Here is a 15,399-nt window from a genome sequence, read left to right as displayed (position 1 = left end):
CTTGGTCAAATCCTACGCTCGTAACGTATGTGAAGCAACTTCCCCTCCCCCAAACAGGGGTGTGTCATGGCGTCAGAGGTAACGAAGAGGTAAACAACTTTGACCGCGTGAGGTTTAAAGAAACATCGTTTCACGTAGCCTACTGTACGGATTCATTGATATATTATTACGACGTGTTGATAACAATAAGACGGTTCAATAAATGCTTTCTATGCTGTAATAATGTGTTTATCCACGATTGTACTCTTCCTTTGTATTGGAATACATGTTTTATCTCACGTTTTTATTAATAGGTTTCGGAAATACAATGTCTAAATTATGACAATTGTTGCCACGCTAACTAAAACATGGGAACCATAGTATGTTATGGTACTAAAGTGATTTATCGTCTTGAAGCTTTAAATTGAATTCAAACTGCGTTTTTTTCACTGTAGCCTATATGCAATAAAGCGTGCATGTGAGAGGGGTGTGTCTACTCTGCAGTAGTATAATGCTGCTGCGGATAGCAATTCGCTGCCTAAAACACACTCTTTGATCCACAGGAGCACTAAAACAACATTACATATTTCCTTCACCCTGAGGCTGTTTTACTAGAAGAGCACGGTCTATAATAGATAGTCTAAATCATATGGAGTTGCATCTTATTGCAACCTGTTAATTTTTTAATGAATAACGCTAATTAACGTATCTGTTAACACAGGCAGTCTGGTTTCACAAAACGTAGGCATATAGTATTTTTCAGAGCGTGACAGGAAGGCAGAGAGTTAGGCTGTGCGTGTGTGTGTGTGTGCGTGTGCCAGTGTGACTGGACTAGGGGAAGGGGGGTTAGATGAAGGTCAGGGATATCAGAATCAGAATGGGATTTATTCGCCATGAAAGTTTGCACAGACAAGGAATTTGCTTTGGCAGGAAGGTGCATACAATAAACATATACCTAAAATTTAAATATGTGGACTATCTATACTAAGGGTACATAAACTAGCAGTACTAAGTGGGATTAGAATAGAATTAAATATACAATAAAATAAAATATAAGTTGCCGTAAATTACAATATAAAAATACAAAAATACAAATATTACAAAAAATACAAATGTACAAGATACCATTTTGTAATGCAGTGCAAAAAGCAGTGTGTTTTAATATGTCTACAGTGATAACACACTAAAGCTACAGAAATGAAGGAAAGGTGGGCAGAGAGGCGCCCTATCCCAGTCCATACATCCTCTTACAATCCAAACTTAACACCATAAACTCTCACTGGGTAAAATACTAGGCTAGGAAAATAAAACGTGAGATTGAGATGAGTCAAGGCAAGGCGTGTAATTAAGATGAGAAGCAACTGAATTACATGTCGTCTTTAGCCAAATAACATGTATAGCAGATAAATAAGATAAGTAACGAAATACCAAGAAGCTAAATGCTACTACTACTATAATATGTGAATATTTTCAGATATTCTTTGATTGACTATTCAAAATGAAAGTCTTTCTTGTTACAAAAATGTATGTATCGTTAAAGCTATAGGCTACTCTAACAAATGCTTTATCTTGAAATGTGTGCTTTTTTCCCAGACAGGGAGGCATAACATGTCCTCTCAAAACCGCCATGCAGTGCCATGATGTGTTCATCAAGCCCTCATCAGCTATATTGCAGTCTCATCACATCTCCACTTATCGCTGCATTGATTGTACCTGCAAAATGCAGGGCACTTCCTCCTCCCTGCCGCTGCTTTGATGCCACCGACTGTTTCATGGCTGAGGGATACTTCCTTAAACAATAATAATTACATTCCATTCTACATTGTTTGAATCATGTGTCGGTTAAGAAAAGAAAGTGTTTAATATATCATAATATCATTATCACAAGCAAACTAGCCAATAGGTTTCTAGAAAACCTGTTCTACATTAGGCTACTGCATATAGGCTATACGTCATAAAACGTTAACAGTCTTCAACTATCTGTTGATGCATTGTCATATTTCATATTAAAGTGTGAGGGCATTTTAGTCGCTCTGGCCAGTGCTGAGAGTTGATCCTTGTCCTGTGGCTTGGTCAGTCTCCAACCTGGCACAAGCCCTGGTTCAAGCTGTTCCGTTAATGGGGATTTATTTGCCTCTACCAAAACTTCTGTCAGACATTTATTCGGGAACGGCCATTTTGTGTCCTCTGCTAGGCTACTTCAATCTCCCCTTGCACAGTTCAGGTTGGCTGGACGGGTACCAGGTTGACAGTGGTCGAAACTAGCCCTTGTTCCACAAGAGCAAATGGGATGGGAGGTAAGGACCTAGAAATAAGTTTTTTACATAGATTGAAAAACATCTTTAACAAATCACAATCACATAGTACCCTATATTAAGGAACTATGTAATTTTGTAATTTTTGTTTTCATTGCCATATCACAGCACACAGTTGCGTAAAAAAGGGGAACACCTGATCTCTGATCTGATCTCCTGCAATATTTGTGCTTTCTACTAGATTGCACGTATTTAAGAGTTCAAACCTGTTTCAAAATATTCCATGGAAAGACTGACCTAGTTCCTCAATGCTAACTGACCTAGTGGGAAACATCAGAGATTTGGGTAGTCCGAGCACGGTTGGACAGTCAAATTTTGAACATCACTGATTTATGTGTAGAACGTATGGCCTTTGACGCCCTCTGTAGTCCTTGTGACTTGGTGCAACACTTACGTCCTGTTATCTCCAACAACACACGCACAACACGCACTGTGTCGTCTCACTGGCGTTTTGCAAGGACTCATTTTGCTACGCGTCGACTGACTGATTTAGCCACGTTGTAAATATTTAACGAGAACTGTCGGTTAGCATTAGCGTCGTTTTAGTATTTTCAGTTTAACGTATGTATTTTATTTATCTGCATGGCAGGTTAGCGGCGCATACTAGCTCACGTCTTGCTAGCCAGCTAAAGCTAACAGGCTACATCTAGCTAGTTGCATCTTGTGACATCGTATTTCTACAAATAGGCTTTTGCCACATGTAATTTTCAGGACCTAGTTGTTAAATATGTTAATAGAGGAAAGCCAACTAAACGTTTCTGACGGTTTTCTTTAGTTTCAACAAAACGATATTGCTATAGGTAACGTTAGCCTAGCTACCACGAGGATAGCTAGCATAGCAATAGTTGGATAGCGCAGTGCTTGTAGCACATTAGGCTATAGGAAGGGTTGGTTAATAGCTAACCTGATAGCTAGCTACCTTGACCACAGCAAAGTACGCACTCATTAAAACGTGCAAGCTGCATTCCAGATTTTCGTCAAAATGCCTGATTGTGTCACGTCAACGTTCAAATGCATTGATTTCTGAGGTTTCAACTGAGAGTGGTCCCATGGTGTAATGGTTAGCACTCTGGACTTTGAATCCAGCGATCCGAGTTCAAATCTCGGTGGGACCTCTTCCTTTTAAGATGCCAATTGTATCGTGATTATATAACGTTACTGACAGGTGAAGGCGTATACGGAAATAGTTATATATATATAGCATCGTTATAATGTTATACTCAAGAAGAATGTCAATTGTTCAGAGGATGCAGAAAGAGTTCTCAATTCTTTTGAAATGACTATCATGGGGTGACTTTTTGGGGTGATGTTTGGATGTAGATCCATAAATAACTGTTACTTTTATTTTAGTGCATGTTTGAGATTTCTATTATGGTGTAAAATAGGCAATATGTTTGCATACAATGCAGAGGTGGGCTATGTGGAGAGAAAATGCATGTATGTATGTAAGTGCATCAGTGAACATGTGACACAATTGGTTTGACATTTTATTTGCTTCATTTTCAGTCAAATTACTTACTCTACTCTTCTGCACTATACACTTTAACATAGGATGAAAATATATTAGATATTTTTGTCATATAAAGGTCCATATAAAAATACAAACAAACACAGTTGCTGCCTAAATCTTGCAAAGATTTTGTCTTGAAAAACACTTTATGGCAACAAGCAGCAGGCCTTCGAAAACTTGAGTGCTTTTTATAAATGACTTTGGCTTGATTTGTGGCAGCGTTAAACACACTTGAATATAAAGCTTTCTTTCTCAGTTGATTCACTATTTCGACAGTGATCTGACGAATAGCAGACTATGAAAAAGTTGATCTATATCCAAAAACAAAAATGTAATACAAACCTATAATAAGGAACTCAAACTTTGGCATAATGTAACTGCATGATGTGTAGATCTAAATGAATAATACAGTGCAGTTAAAGTACTGTAACACTCGCCAACACTGACGTCATGTGTAGTTGTGCTTGAAATACCAAAAGCATTTTTCTGCTTAATAAAAAAAAATGGCTAATAACACAGTTTTTTATTTTGTGTTTTAGAATCTTTTGCACTACAATATAGCCTTCACTGTCGCAATATTTGTCTGCTAAGGCCATGGCCACATAAATGCCGATTGATTCCATCTGCATTATATTTTAAGTTTTGCTTTTTCAGAATCACCATGGTCCAAGTTTATTCTGTTTAATCATAAGGAATAACAGGGCGCAAAGAAAGGCGCTTTTGGACATAATGCTATGTGGTATGCAAGGTGTTGAAATGTTGTATTATTTACTGGAGGATTTAATCAAATATCGACGCTATCATATTTTTCAATAAATTGACTTTCCTCTGTGTCTAAATACCACAAAAAATCTTTGGTTGATTGATAAAAAACTGACCACAGTCCAACATTCAGAATACAAATGAATACATACAGTACCTTTCAAGCAATACACATGTCCCTGCCATGGGAGCTTCTGTGTTGACCTCTCAAAGAGGCTTACTTTAGACCAACTAAATACTGAAAGGAAAAATTTATATAATCTGCTTATGTGCAAATGGATTGTCAGTCACTAATAAGCTTGATAAGGCTTGCCCATGTCAGACCACATTCTTTCTAACATGACGAAGTCTTGCACTTCATATAAAAATGGCAGTGTAAAAAAAAACAACTAAACTAGACATTCTTTTTCAAAACTCGCTTAGATAAAAAATACATTTGAATATTGAATTAGGATGAGTATAATTCTCTACCACCGTCTCCGTGTTGGCAAATGAAAGACCATAAAGTCAGTCTTTGCCCATCTGCATGAAACAGCTTTCTCATGCCCACCCGCACAAGGACCGACTGATTTCACATCCATAAACACGCACACACACACGATTCACCTCCACTCTCTTCTTCACAAACCTCCCCCATCCTCATCCTCTCACGCAAACATATCCCACCACACGCACACAAACAAAACTACAACCTGTTTCCCAAGAACCGTGGATAACCGTCCCGGTCTCCCCCTCCCCTCCTCAGCGTCTCTGCTGAGGCCCCAGCATGACCTTGTTGATAAAGTTGACTATGGCCACGGCAGGCTGATCGGGATCCATCTCCGCAAACAGGTGACACACGTTCTCCGACGCGCTGCCTGTCCGCCTTGCCACGAAGCCGAACACCCTGCGTTCGAGGAACACAGGAAGTGGGACAAGTGAAGGGAAAGTTCAATACAACACGATGAGAAATGCCTTGCAATTCGAAGGGGACCGTTCAAGGGAGAGTCGGACAGTACAACAGCATGTGGGGGGTTTCTGATCGAAGATGACAAAGAGAGTTTGCACAAAACGCCATGGGACTTTTGAAAGGACATACACACACACACACACTCACATACAAGAAGACAAGCACTTACTTGCTAGACGTGCTATCAGACTTAGTCCACCTGAAGCACAGATATATAGACAAGAGGCACAAGGCTTAGAATTACACGGACACAAATAGCACATACAAAGAGTCACACATAGCAGGGACGTGCACAGGGTTATTCAACTTACAAGAGGAAGAGAGGCACACTAAGAGAGTCTCAAACTATGGAACAAGATACATCAACACAAGACTCAGTTGTTAGTATTGCAGTATTCAGCCATTCTAAATTTTTTAACAGAGACAATCAGCCGTGTCAAGGTTGGGATCAATACCACTTCCACTGGGACAACTGCTGAAATGGGATCCAGTCCCCCAATCACAATACAACACAGATTCTAAAGCAATTAACAATGGAAATGAATTTTCTCATAAGTGCCTATTTAAGCCAGGATGCTGTATATACACTCACGGCTACACTACGGGATGCGTGTGTGTGTATGTGTGTGTGTGGGCTGGCACAGATTTCCCAGCTCATCCCGCTCACCTCCGATCCTGAGGATCCACACTGCTGAATGTTACACTGTTGATGGGGTAGTGTCTCCTAAAAAACAATCTACAAGGACAGGAAGAGAAAGGGGGAGGGAGAATGAGGAAGGGGTGGACGGGAGAACAGAGAAAGTTATAACAGAGTCTGGTGTAGACACAGAGAGTTAGAAAAATGTGGGCATTACCACTTGCGGAAAGTTATAAATAAGCTTCTGTTGTTGCCTGCATTAAAACCATATAAAATGAGGACACCTATGTTTAATAACAGCATATTTGCTATAGTCATTACAGCCATCAAACGCATCACACACGGCCAATTCGAAAAGCAGCGCAAATCTCTACAAATGGATATGTCGGTGAGCGCTGGGTCTCAAAAACAGGTTAGGGCCAGTTTCCTGAGGGCAGAACCCAGACCAGGTGTACCTTCTCTGGCTGTCCGTCAGCGTGATGCCCTGCGTGGACACCTTGAAGTGGACCACTGTGGGGGTCGGACGAGGACTCTGGGTCAAAGTGCAACTGGTCGCCTTGGAGATGGCCTGAGGGCCCGTCAATGACTCGGTCTCCACGGAGTTCAGGTACAGCACGTTACAGGCTGAGGAAGGAAACTATGGTTTAACCTGGATAAGTCGCACAGAGTTATTACAAATATATAACCGGGTCACACCGGTTGACACGTGCTATATGTTATTATAACCACCGGGTATTAAGGTCGTTGGAGCAGCCTGCTGGTCGAAGCGAGCATCGCATCTGTATTTCGAGTGACCATATTCAAATCAGAAGTCAGATTTATAGAGAGGCAATTCAGGTCAATCTCAGCATGACACAGTTTGGGAGACTGACTGGTTTGACAGGGGCTTTTGGAGCTACCTTTCCCAGCGAGCACTAATACGCAGTATATTCAGGGCTGGAAGGCAATGTGGGGACTGACCTGCTCCCTGCTTGAGAAGGTCTGCGGCGGTGCTGGTGTTGGTGCCACTCTGCATCAGCTGCAGCTCACCCACAAAATCTGAAAGCCCAGAGCAAGGACACACCCAGGACGCCTAGTTACCACACAACCTTAGAACATGTGTGCCGTCCCCAAATTGGAATTGAAACGGACAAGACTAGATAAAAACGTTCCATTTCCATCGAAGAATTGTGTCTGTTTACCTTTCTCTGGGATGCGCAGTGCACAGGGTAAGGAGATCGGAGTGATGGAGTGCTGGTAAACGAGCGCTGACAAACTTCCTGAAATGTGAAGAGAGAGAGAGGGGTAGACAATAAACGAATGCAGAAGACGAGTGGAAAAAATTAGTAGAACAGCAAGGGAAAGAGCCAATGGGAGAAAATGTTATTGTGGGGAGATCCGAAAGCGCTCCTGAAAGTCAGGAACATGTGGAGCGCTTGAATGTTGGAGAATCGTGACCTCTAGTGGAAGAATGATGTTACTACAACACTGTCTGCTATCTATCAGCTCACCGAAGCAGGACTCATTCTGACAGCCCTTAATCTTCACTCCACGAGAGCCAGTCTCAATGAGGAAGTGTCTGACCAGCTGCTCCTGAGGATCTCCTGAGAGAGAGAGGGAGACAGAGAGAGAGGGAGGGAGGAAACAGAGAGAGGGGTGAGAGAGAGAAACAAAGACAGAGAGGAGGGAGGGAGGGAGGGAGGGAGGGAGGGAGGGAGGGAGGGAGGGAGGGAGGGAGGGAGGGAGGGAGGGAGAGAGAGAGGGAGGGAGGGAGGGAGAGCATCAACTACACAAACAGGTTTATCTCAAAGCTTTCCTACAATTATTGAAATCACAAACCTTTTTACTTTCCTCAAGAAACCTGCAAATCAAAGCTACGACATGTTGGCAAGCTGACTAACCAAACATTGTGAGAGTCAGCATGCGTAGGATTTTACTCAAGTGGAAGAACTCACAGACCCATTGAAACCCAGACCCCGTAACATGGAGTTGCTTTCTCCATCCTTACCTTTACCGCAGGTGCTGTTGGTGTTAGGGGGAGGAGTGGCCACCTTGAGGGCCAGGCCGTACGCTCCCTGGAAGGAGTTGCTATCTCGGATGAGGAAGGAGCCAGGCGGCTTGTCCTTCAACACGGCTATCGCTATGGAGAGACAAGAATGTGAGGACAGGTTTACGATAGATGGTCACCACAGGTGCTTCTATAAAGTTGAAAGTTGTGACACCCCCCCCCCCACACACACACACACACTTATCTATTTTCCCTTCTCAAATGAGGTGATATTACCTTGCATGCATAAGCATGGTCTTAAAAAGTTGTATTCAATAGATGTATATAACACTGTATATTAACACACAAATAATAATAGCTATATTAACTGAATGCTATTAAATGTTCTACAATTTATATTCCCACGTCACTATGAACCTCAACTACAACTTCAACCCCACTCCCTTCTGTATAGTTCCACTAACCTTGGTCTCTGGAGATGCCAGGCTTGTACCAGTACTTGGAGCTGTCCTGGACAAATTTGGCGTTGACCTTGCTACCCATCTGCTCCTCCCTGCCACCCGGGGGCGCCATTCCCCACTTCCCAGATGGGGGTTGCTCTACTCCAGCGGGGGTCGAGAAAGTCACGTGGAGGGGGCTAGCGTAGGAAGACTGCCCCGCACCCAAATGACCCATGGAAGCTCTCAAGAGGGAGTTTTGGGGGCCGTTCGGGGACCCCGGCAAGGAGGAGAGGCGTCGCTTTTCGGGGAGAGGGGGCTGGGCGGGGGGGATGGTGACGGCGGTGTAGCCTGTGTATGGCACGTGGGGGACGTTCAGCAGGGGGTAGTAGTAGGACGCCAGGGGGAAGGTAGGTGTGTTGTGCCCGTCTTGCACTGGCGAGGGCGGTTTTAGTTCTGATGTTCTGTCTCGTTCTGGGGTCAGTCTCTGCCCGGACTGGTCGGTGTCCAATGAGGGAGGCTGGGGGGCGGGACGTCTCTCCAGCTTGCCAACGGGAGGCAGGGGGGTAGAACTACTGGAAGAGGCGGGGCTAAGGGATGCCACACTGCTTTCCCGGGGCGGCAGGGGGCTGCTGGAGGGGAGGGTAGAGCCGTTGAGCTGCACTTGGACAGAGCTGATTGGCTGGACGGCGACAACAACGGTCTGGGTTGCCGTCTCTAATTGGGCAGACAACTCTGTACTTCCTGTTAGCTTGGCCTCTCCTTCTTTCACTGTAGGTGGAGGTGAATTTACACTATGAAGCTGAGAGTCACTTTGGCTTATATCTGGATCTAGGGCAGACTCTTTGGTGGTGTTCCTTTGGTTTTGTACTGCTGACATTGTTAGGCTGTTTCCTGGTTGGGCAGGAGTCTTGTCTGTGCTGTTGCTGCTAGCGTTAGCCTCTACAACAACAGAGGGAGAGGTTTCTTGGACCTCCTGGTGGCTTTGGCCTGGTTCTTGCTGTGGAAGAACTACTACAGATGTGGGGATGATTTCAACCTGCTTCTCCTCCTCCAACACACTCCTGCCTGACTTATTTTGACTGCTGAAAGAGAGAAAATAAAGTGAAAATGTCATTTTTATAAATATTCAAGCAAAACAATTAGCTTTAGTGTTAAAACATTGTCTTGCTGTTATACCTGTGCAACAAAACAACTATTCCCAGACAAAAATCCATCTGTTAAATTATTGACGTGCATTATTGACGTTCTGTTTGGACAAACCGAATGGAATACCAACCTGCCATGAGTCTTTGGGGGACTACTGCTGATGGAAGTGTAATCTGAGTCAGTGTCCGCTACAGGTATGGGACAGGCAGCCTGTCCATCAACCTTCCCCTCGGAAGCCTGGGAAATGGAGTCCACGGCACTTGTTTCATTTATCAAGGCACTGCCTACAGCCAAGAGAAACCGAGAGAGGATGAAAACCAGATCCTTGGCACCAGCACAACTTCTGAACTAGGTACCATAACAACGTTCAACCCAGAATAACCCAAAGTCGGACCAAGGGCACGAGGGGACTCGGTAGTAATATTTACCCGTGTCTTTGAGCTTCTGCTGGGGCTCGTAGTGTGTTCCACAGGAGGTCTCTGCCAGCTTCGCTCTCCCAGGAGAGGCTCCTGGGTTGGGGGGGCCGCCAGGTGGCAGGGGCGAGGCCGACCCAGACTGGTACCCCGAGCCGTAGCCCCTGCTCTCGTGGCTCTCGGCCGGGGAAGCTTGGAGAGGGGAGCAGGGGCAGGAGTGGCGGGGGTGCGGGGGCGTGTGGTACCCGCTGCTGCCCCTGTCCCGCACGTCGACCAGGGAGTGGGGGACAGAGGGGTACCCCATGTGAGGGTCCATGACGAAAGGCGATTGCTCCAGCTGGGTTTGACCCTGCCCTGGGGAGTGGCACACGTGATAGGGTGGCATGGCCTGACGACGGTACCAGGCCTCGGCGTCTCTATCCATCTCCCAGGGGGGTTCCGTCTCCCACAGCGTTAGCCCCTCCCTCCCTTGCCTCAGTCCCGCCTCCCGAGCCCAGTGCAGGCTTTCGGATTGGTCCGGGCGCAAGGGGTGGAAGTGCCTGGTTGAAGCTGACTGGTGCTCTCTCCTGTTGGTGCACTCCCTGCACGGACAGCTAGTGGGAGCTGGAGGGCCGAAAAACATTTCCCGATACGGACTTGAGGGCAGGGATTGGTGGGAGTGGCGAGGAGTTGGGACGTGGGCGGAGTAATGAAAGAGAGGACACTCCTCCCCTCCGCAGAACAGCCTATTGGATGCTGGGAGGGACAGGGAGTGGGGATGGGCGTGTTCTGGGGCGGGGTACGGGTAGCACGGCCTATGAAGACAAGGGAGAGGAGGAGGCGGGCGCTCCCATGGCAACTCCGGTAATGGGTGGGCGCTGTGGCGATGGCATGACTGAGGAGTGTGAGGGGGCGGGGACATCGATTTGGACGGTAAGGCGGGGAGCGTTCGACTTTTGGGGTTGTTCTTGGTGCTGTTGCAGCGGTCCAGACAGTGACCGTTGGCCAGGCACGGTTCTCTCTCCCAGCCTGCCTCTCCGCATCTCTGACACCAGTGGCCGCGCTCCGTCCGACCGCAACACGACCGCTCGCGCCTCGACGCCGCCTCGGGCGTCTGCGGTTCGCCGTCATCCAAAATGGCCGTCTCCCTGTCCCTCTCTTTCCGGCTCGCCCTCAGCCTGTCCCTCGCTCCGTCCTCCCCCTCCCCTCTCCTCAGCACGCAGCCCACCGCCTCCTCTCGCCCGGGGTCGGGTGGGGAGCGACGGGGGTCTTCCAGGTGGTCGGAGGGAGCCGAGGAGTGACCCGAGTCGGAGCTCAGGGCCGAGGGCTGGGCTGGAGGCTTCACCGTGGGGCTGCCTGAAGGACCTCGGGGGGCCCCTGGGGCCGTGGAGTCTGGGCCTCTACGCTTCTTCACCTGGGCGTACAGGCTGCCGTCCAGGGGACCCCGCGTGTGGGCGATGTCTGGGCCGCAGAGGGAGAGGTTTGTGGACGTGTGCCTGTAGGTTAGTGTGTGCGTGCCACTTGCTCTAAAACGTTCTAATGTAGCCAAGTATTATGCATCTTCTGTGAGTATGTGTGAGTGTTAGGCAAGGCTGTAATCATAATATATATTGGGGGGGACACATCCCCCCCAATATATATTATTCAAATCTGGTCAAAATGTCCCCCGCAATATACTGATATAAAAACATAAATACAAATATAAATGTGCTACGCTATGACAGGCAAATTATCATAACAAATTGAATTCCTCCCCTCCCCCAATGTTGACTCCATGGCTACGGCCTTGGTGCTAGGACAGCATGAGAGAGACACAGAGGGGAAACAGATAGGGAGAAACCGACATGGGAGAGAAACAGAGAGAGAGAAGGATGGAATGGTGGAAGAATGGAGGGAGAGAGAGAGAGAGGTGCGTGTGTCTCACCTTCCATGCTGTCCTGGTGGCGTAGGTTGAAGTTTTCGTAAGAGTCCCAGCGCACAACGGGGTCAGCGGTGTTGTAGTCCACGGTGACGGAGGGGTCATTCTTGTGGTGCTCTTTACCTGACGGAAAGGGGGGGGGGGGGGGGGAACAACAGCCATGTTGATTTCCAACTGCAGAAAATAATAATAGTGGGGTAGTAATCGTAATGAACCAATATGCATATGCACACATACATGCTCGCTCCGTTTATACCTGTACAAAGACTCACACATGCGTTCGTGCGTAACCATGGCATAACCAGAGCACGCCCACGCAAACGGAAATCTCCAAACACACACACACACACACAGATACACAGGTAACCGTTCGCACACATACGCAAACGCACACCCTTCCGAGCGTCACCTTTCGTTGGCTCCGGGCCGCAGGAGAAGACAAACTCCACGGTGGCATCGGGAGGGAAGCGATCGTCTGCAGGGGCCGAACGACACCGGCAGAATGAGACGGCATGCACAGAGACAAGCACAAGACCTCCTCTGCTGTGCTCTCCCGTGAACTACGTGTGGAAACAGCCAGAGTGTCTCATGTATATTTCAGGCCATTTGACATGGCATGAGGGCTTTTGGGTTCTTTTCAACCGACTTTGTCATTTTTTTTTTTTACCCGCTTTGCGGTTTTACTAAAATCACAGTGTGTGTGAAATGAGGCTTTGAATAATTTATGGCTCTTTTTATTAGAGGAAAAGTGATTTGACAGTGGATTTGAGGTCATCCTCGTCTTGCACAGAGTCATTTGTGTTATCGACGTCAGGGAAGATTACGTTTCACCCTTTTCTTTTCTGCTCTAGCTACAGGCCAGAAGAATTTAGCGATTTTTATCTCAAATAACTCATCTAGATGATGGCATGAAGATATATTCTCAAGGTCCCCAATAATGTGCACACAGAAGGCCAATCGTGTCTTTTAGATACAAAACATGTTCATACGCTCTGCCTGAACCCAACTCAAATCCACCCCCCCCCCCACCCTTACCCTCCCATTATCCCATCTCCTGGTAGCTACCTGTACAGGCCATATCCAGCTCTCCCTTCCCAAACCACAGCTGGGCTCCGTGGACCGTGCACGTGTGGAACTGAAGCCTGAACACCACCTCTCTCTCTGGGCCTCGCGACCGTCTGTGGTAGCATTTCACCTGGAGGGACGGTGGAGGAGGAGAAGGTGGTGGTCAGATGGAAGGAGGAAAGAGGAAGGACCGAGAGGGGAGGGAATGAGGGGAGAAAAAGAAACAAAAGAAGAAATAGAGAAAGGAAAAAAGAGGATTGGTGAGGAGAGAGTAGGGAAGAGAACGTAGTGGAGATACGAGAGTGGGGAATTTCTCCTTTTTCAAAAATCCTTTCCTTACGACATCCTTTCGCACATACATTTCTGGTATGTTTCAGATGGGTCGGGTGGTATGGTGCCAGAACAGGTGGGTGGACACATTGTCTGTAGACTGTGTCAAGAGTGTGTGTATGAGGGGGCGTAGTTGAAAACACTGTGGCCATTTTGGGTGCAACCACGTTGGTTCCCTCACCATGATGTCTCCTTTCAGCAGGAGGGCAGGCTCTATGGTCACACACAGCTTCCTCGCCCTAGAGCTCTGCGGATCACTACGCCACACACACACACACACACCAAAGCACATGTACACTCCATCAAAACGCACATAAAGCCAGTCAAAACATGTCTCAACATAGTACAAAAGACGTAAACACAATTCGGCTTCAAGTAAACCCAGGCTCGCCACATACCTATACACAAACAGTCACACATATAAACAAAGTCTGGGAGGGTGTGTGTTGTTTGGAGCAGGGTGCAGAAACACACTACTGTAGTGTTAAGAACAGGAGCTATTAATGACATACTTACTAGATGCCAGAAGTATAAACGAGCTGTAGAGACTGGTAAATCTTCAGGAAAGGATAGTAGCCTGCAGGGAGAGAGAGAGAGATAGAGAGAGAGCGAGTGTGTGTGTATGTGTGCATGAGGGAAGGAGGGAGAGTTTGTTGATTATCCCTCCACTGTATGGCAGTGAATGGAAACAGACACGCCGTCGGTCATGTATACAGTACAGTAACATGCAGTGATATACGGTGTGTTTGAGTCCGAACCGACCTCCGCCAGACTGGAAGTTGGGCAGGCTGGGGATGAGCACCTGGTGGAGGAAGAGGGGACTGCTGTTCATCTTGATGGCCCCCGAAAGCAGGCCGCCAAAGTAGTAGATGTACCTGGGGGTTGGGGAGGGGGGATGTGTTTGTGAGAGAAAGCCTTAACAAAAATGCCCGCTACAGAATGCGGGAGAGCGAGAGGGAAAGAGGCAGACGCAGAAAGGAAGAGAGATCGGGGGGGTGGGGGTGGGAGAAAGAAAGAAAGAGCGAAGGAGAGATTGCAAGAAAGAGATGGCAAGTGACAGATAGAGGGAGAGAGAAAGCGAGAGTTCCTACCGGTTTTGAGAGGGCTGTAGAGAAGAGGACACTTTGTCTTCACAGAACTTTCTCATGGCCAGGGTGGTGAGAGCCTGATCCGCCCTGCACACACACACACACACACAAACACACACACACACACACAAACTCAGGTAACGCGACTTGGAGCATGTAGCGTGGAAACACACACAAACATTCACGTGAATACAAACACACTCGCACACCACATCTGCCAGTACAGTTCCCCACATGCAAAACACATGTTACACCTTTCAGACGCGCACACGCGCACGCGCTGCATATCTCCCAATGAAACGCGCACAAATAAACGCACAAGCACACACACACGCAACCAAACAAACAAACAGGTTTTTACCCTGCAGAGATCTTGCTGTAGTGTGTGTAGGCCGCCACAATCACCCCCGTTTTCCCTTTGTTTCCCTTTGACGAAAGAAGAAGAGAGAAGGAGTGAAGGAGAGATAAAAGACAACCCAGAGTTGTGTGAGTGCAAAACAAGCGAATGACATTGAGTGTTTTTGCGTGGCACGTGCGGGAAAACTGCAAGACCCCTTCTAACACAACACGAGGCGGAACAACTACGAACGTAACAGTCGTCTCTTAATCGATGGAGACTCTGGGCTGTCTTCTGTCGGTAAACCATCCTGACCACTGAGCTCACGTTTCATGGGACGAGGCCAGTTCAACCCCGGGCGATTGGAAAATTCCGTCCCACGCAATCGGATCGACATCCAATCAGTCTAATGTGACTACCCAATCCTGTCACATGAACGCCGACCTCGTGCCAAATTAGAGAGTTTTGATTGGCCGGTCCCTAGACCTGGGGCTACTTACTGGGAACTGGGATCCATAGAGTGAAACAGAACCCCACAGGGTTC

At 47.0% G+C, this 15,399-nt stretch overlaps 1 protein-coding gene and 1 non-coding gene across 8 annotated transcripts in view; one reads left to right on the top strand and one right to left on the bottom strand.

Moving 5' to 3' along the window:
* Positions 1-3,337: 3,337 nt before the first annotated feature.
* On the top strand, positions 3,338-3,409 carry trnaq-uug (transfer RNA glutamine (anticodon UUG)). Its single transcript has one exon. It is a non-coding gene; the product is annotated as a tRNA-Gln (tRNA).
* A 359-nt stretch (positions 3,410-3,768) lies between these two features.
* Positions 3,769-15,399, bottom strand: part of LOC134018113 (tensin-2-like) — a 41,365-nt gene continuing 29,734 nt past the window's right edge. For 6 of the 7 annotated variants that reach the window (XM_062458062.1, XM_062458063.1, XM_062458065.1 and 3 more), the window contains 19 exons: positions 14,880-14,944; positions 14,522-14,605; positions 14,193-14,305; positions 13,947-14,007; positions 13,612-13,687; positions 13,101-13,230; positions 12,445-12,510; positions 12,042-12,158; positions 10,154-11,578; positions 9,856-10,009; positions 8,604-9,661; positions 8,140-8,271; positions 7,643-7,735; positions 7,334-7,411; positions 7,113-7,190; positions 6,608-6,776; positions 6,183-6,251; positions 5,685-5,714; positions 3,769-5,452 (listed from right to left, as the gene is read on the bottom strand). In XM_062458062.1, coding sequence (XP_062314046.1) covers positions 5,308-5,452; positions 5,685-5,714; positions 6,183-6,251; positions 6,608-6,776; positions 7,113-7,190; positions 7,334-7,411; positions 7,643-7,735; positions 8,140-8,271; positions 8,604-9,661; positions 9,856-10,009; positions 10,154-11,578; positions 12,042-12,158; positions 12,445-12,510; positions 13,101-13,230; positions 13,612-13,687; positions 13,947-14,007; positions 14,193-14,305; positions 14,522-14,605; positions 14,880-14,944 — 4,143 coding nt within the window. In that variant the 3' untranslated portion in view covers positions 3,769-5,307. The remainder of the gene's footprint in view (positions 5,453-5,684; positions 5,715-6,182; positions 6,252-6,607; positions 6,777-7,112; positions 7,191-7,333; positions 7,412-7,642; positions 7,736-8,139; positions 8,272-8,603; positions 9,662-9,855; positions 10,010-10,153; positions 11,579-12,041; positions 12,159-12,444; positions 12,511-13,100; positions 13,231-13,611; positions 13,688-13,946; positions 14,008-14,192; positions 14,306-14,521; positions 14,606-14,879; positions 14,945-15,399) is intronic. The other variant, XM_062458064.1, reaches the window with a different exon arrangement.

The sequence above is a fragment of the Osmerus eperlanus genome, chromosome 1 (genome assembly GCF_963692335.1).
Source record: "Osmerus eperlanus chromosome 1, fOsmEpe2.1, whole genome shotgun sequence".
In the NCBI taxonomy this organism is placed as follows: domain Eukaryota; kingdom Metazoa; phylum Chordata; class Actinopteri; order Osmeriformes; family Osmeridae; genus Osmerus; species Osmerus eperlanus.
Note: the sequence above shows the minus strand (reverse complement) of the source record. Positions and strands in the feature narration are given on the sequence as shown.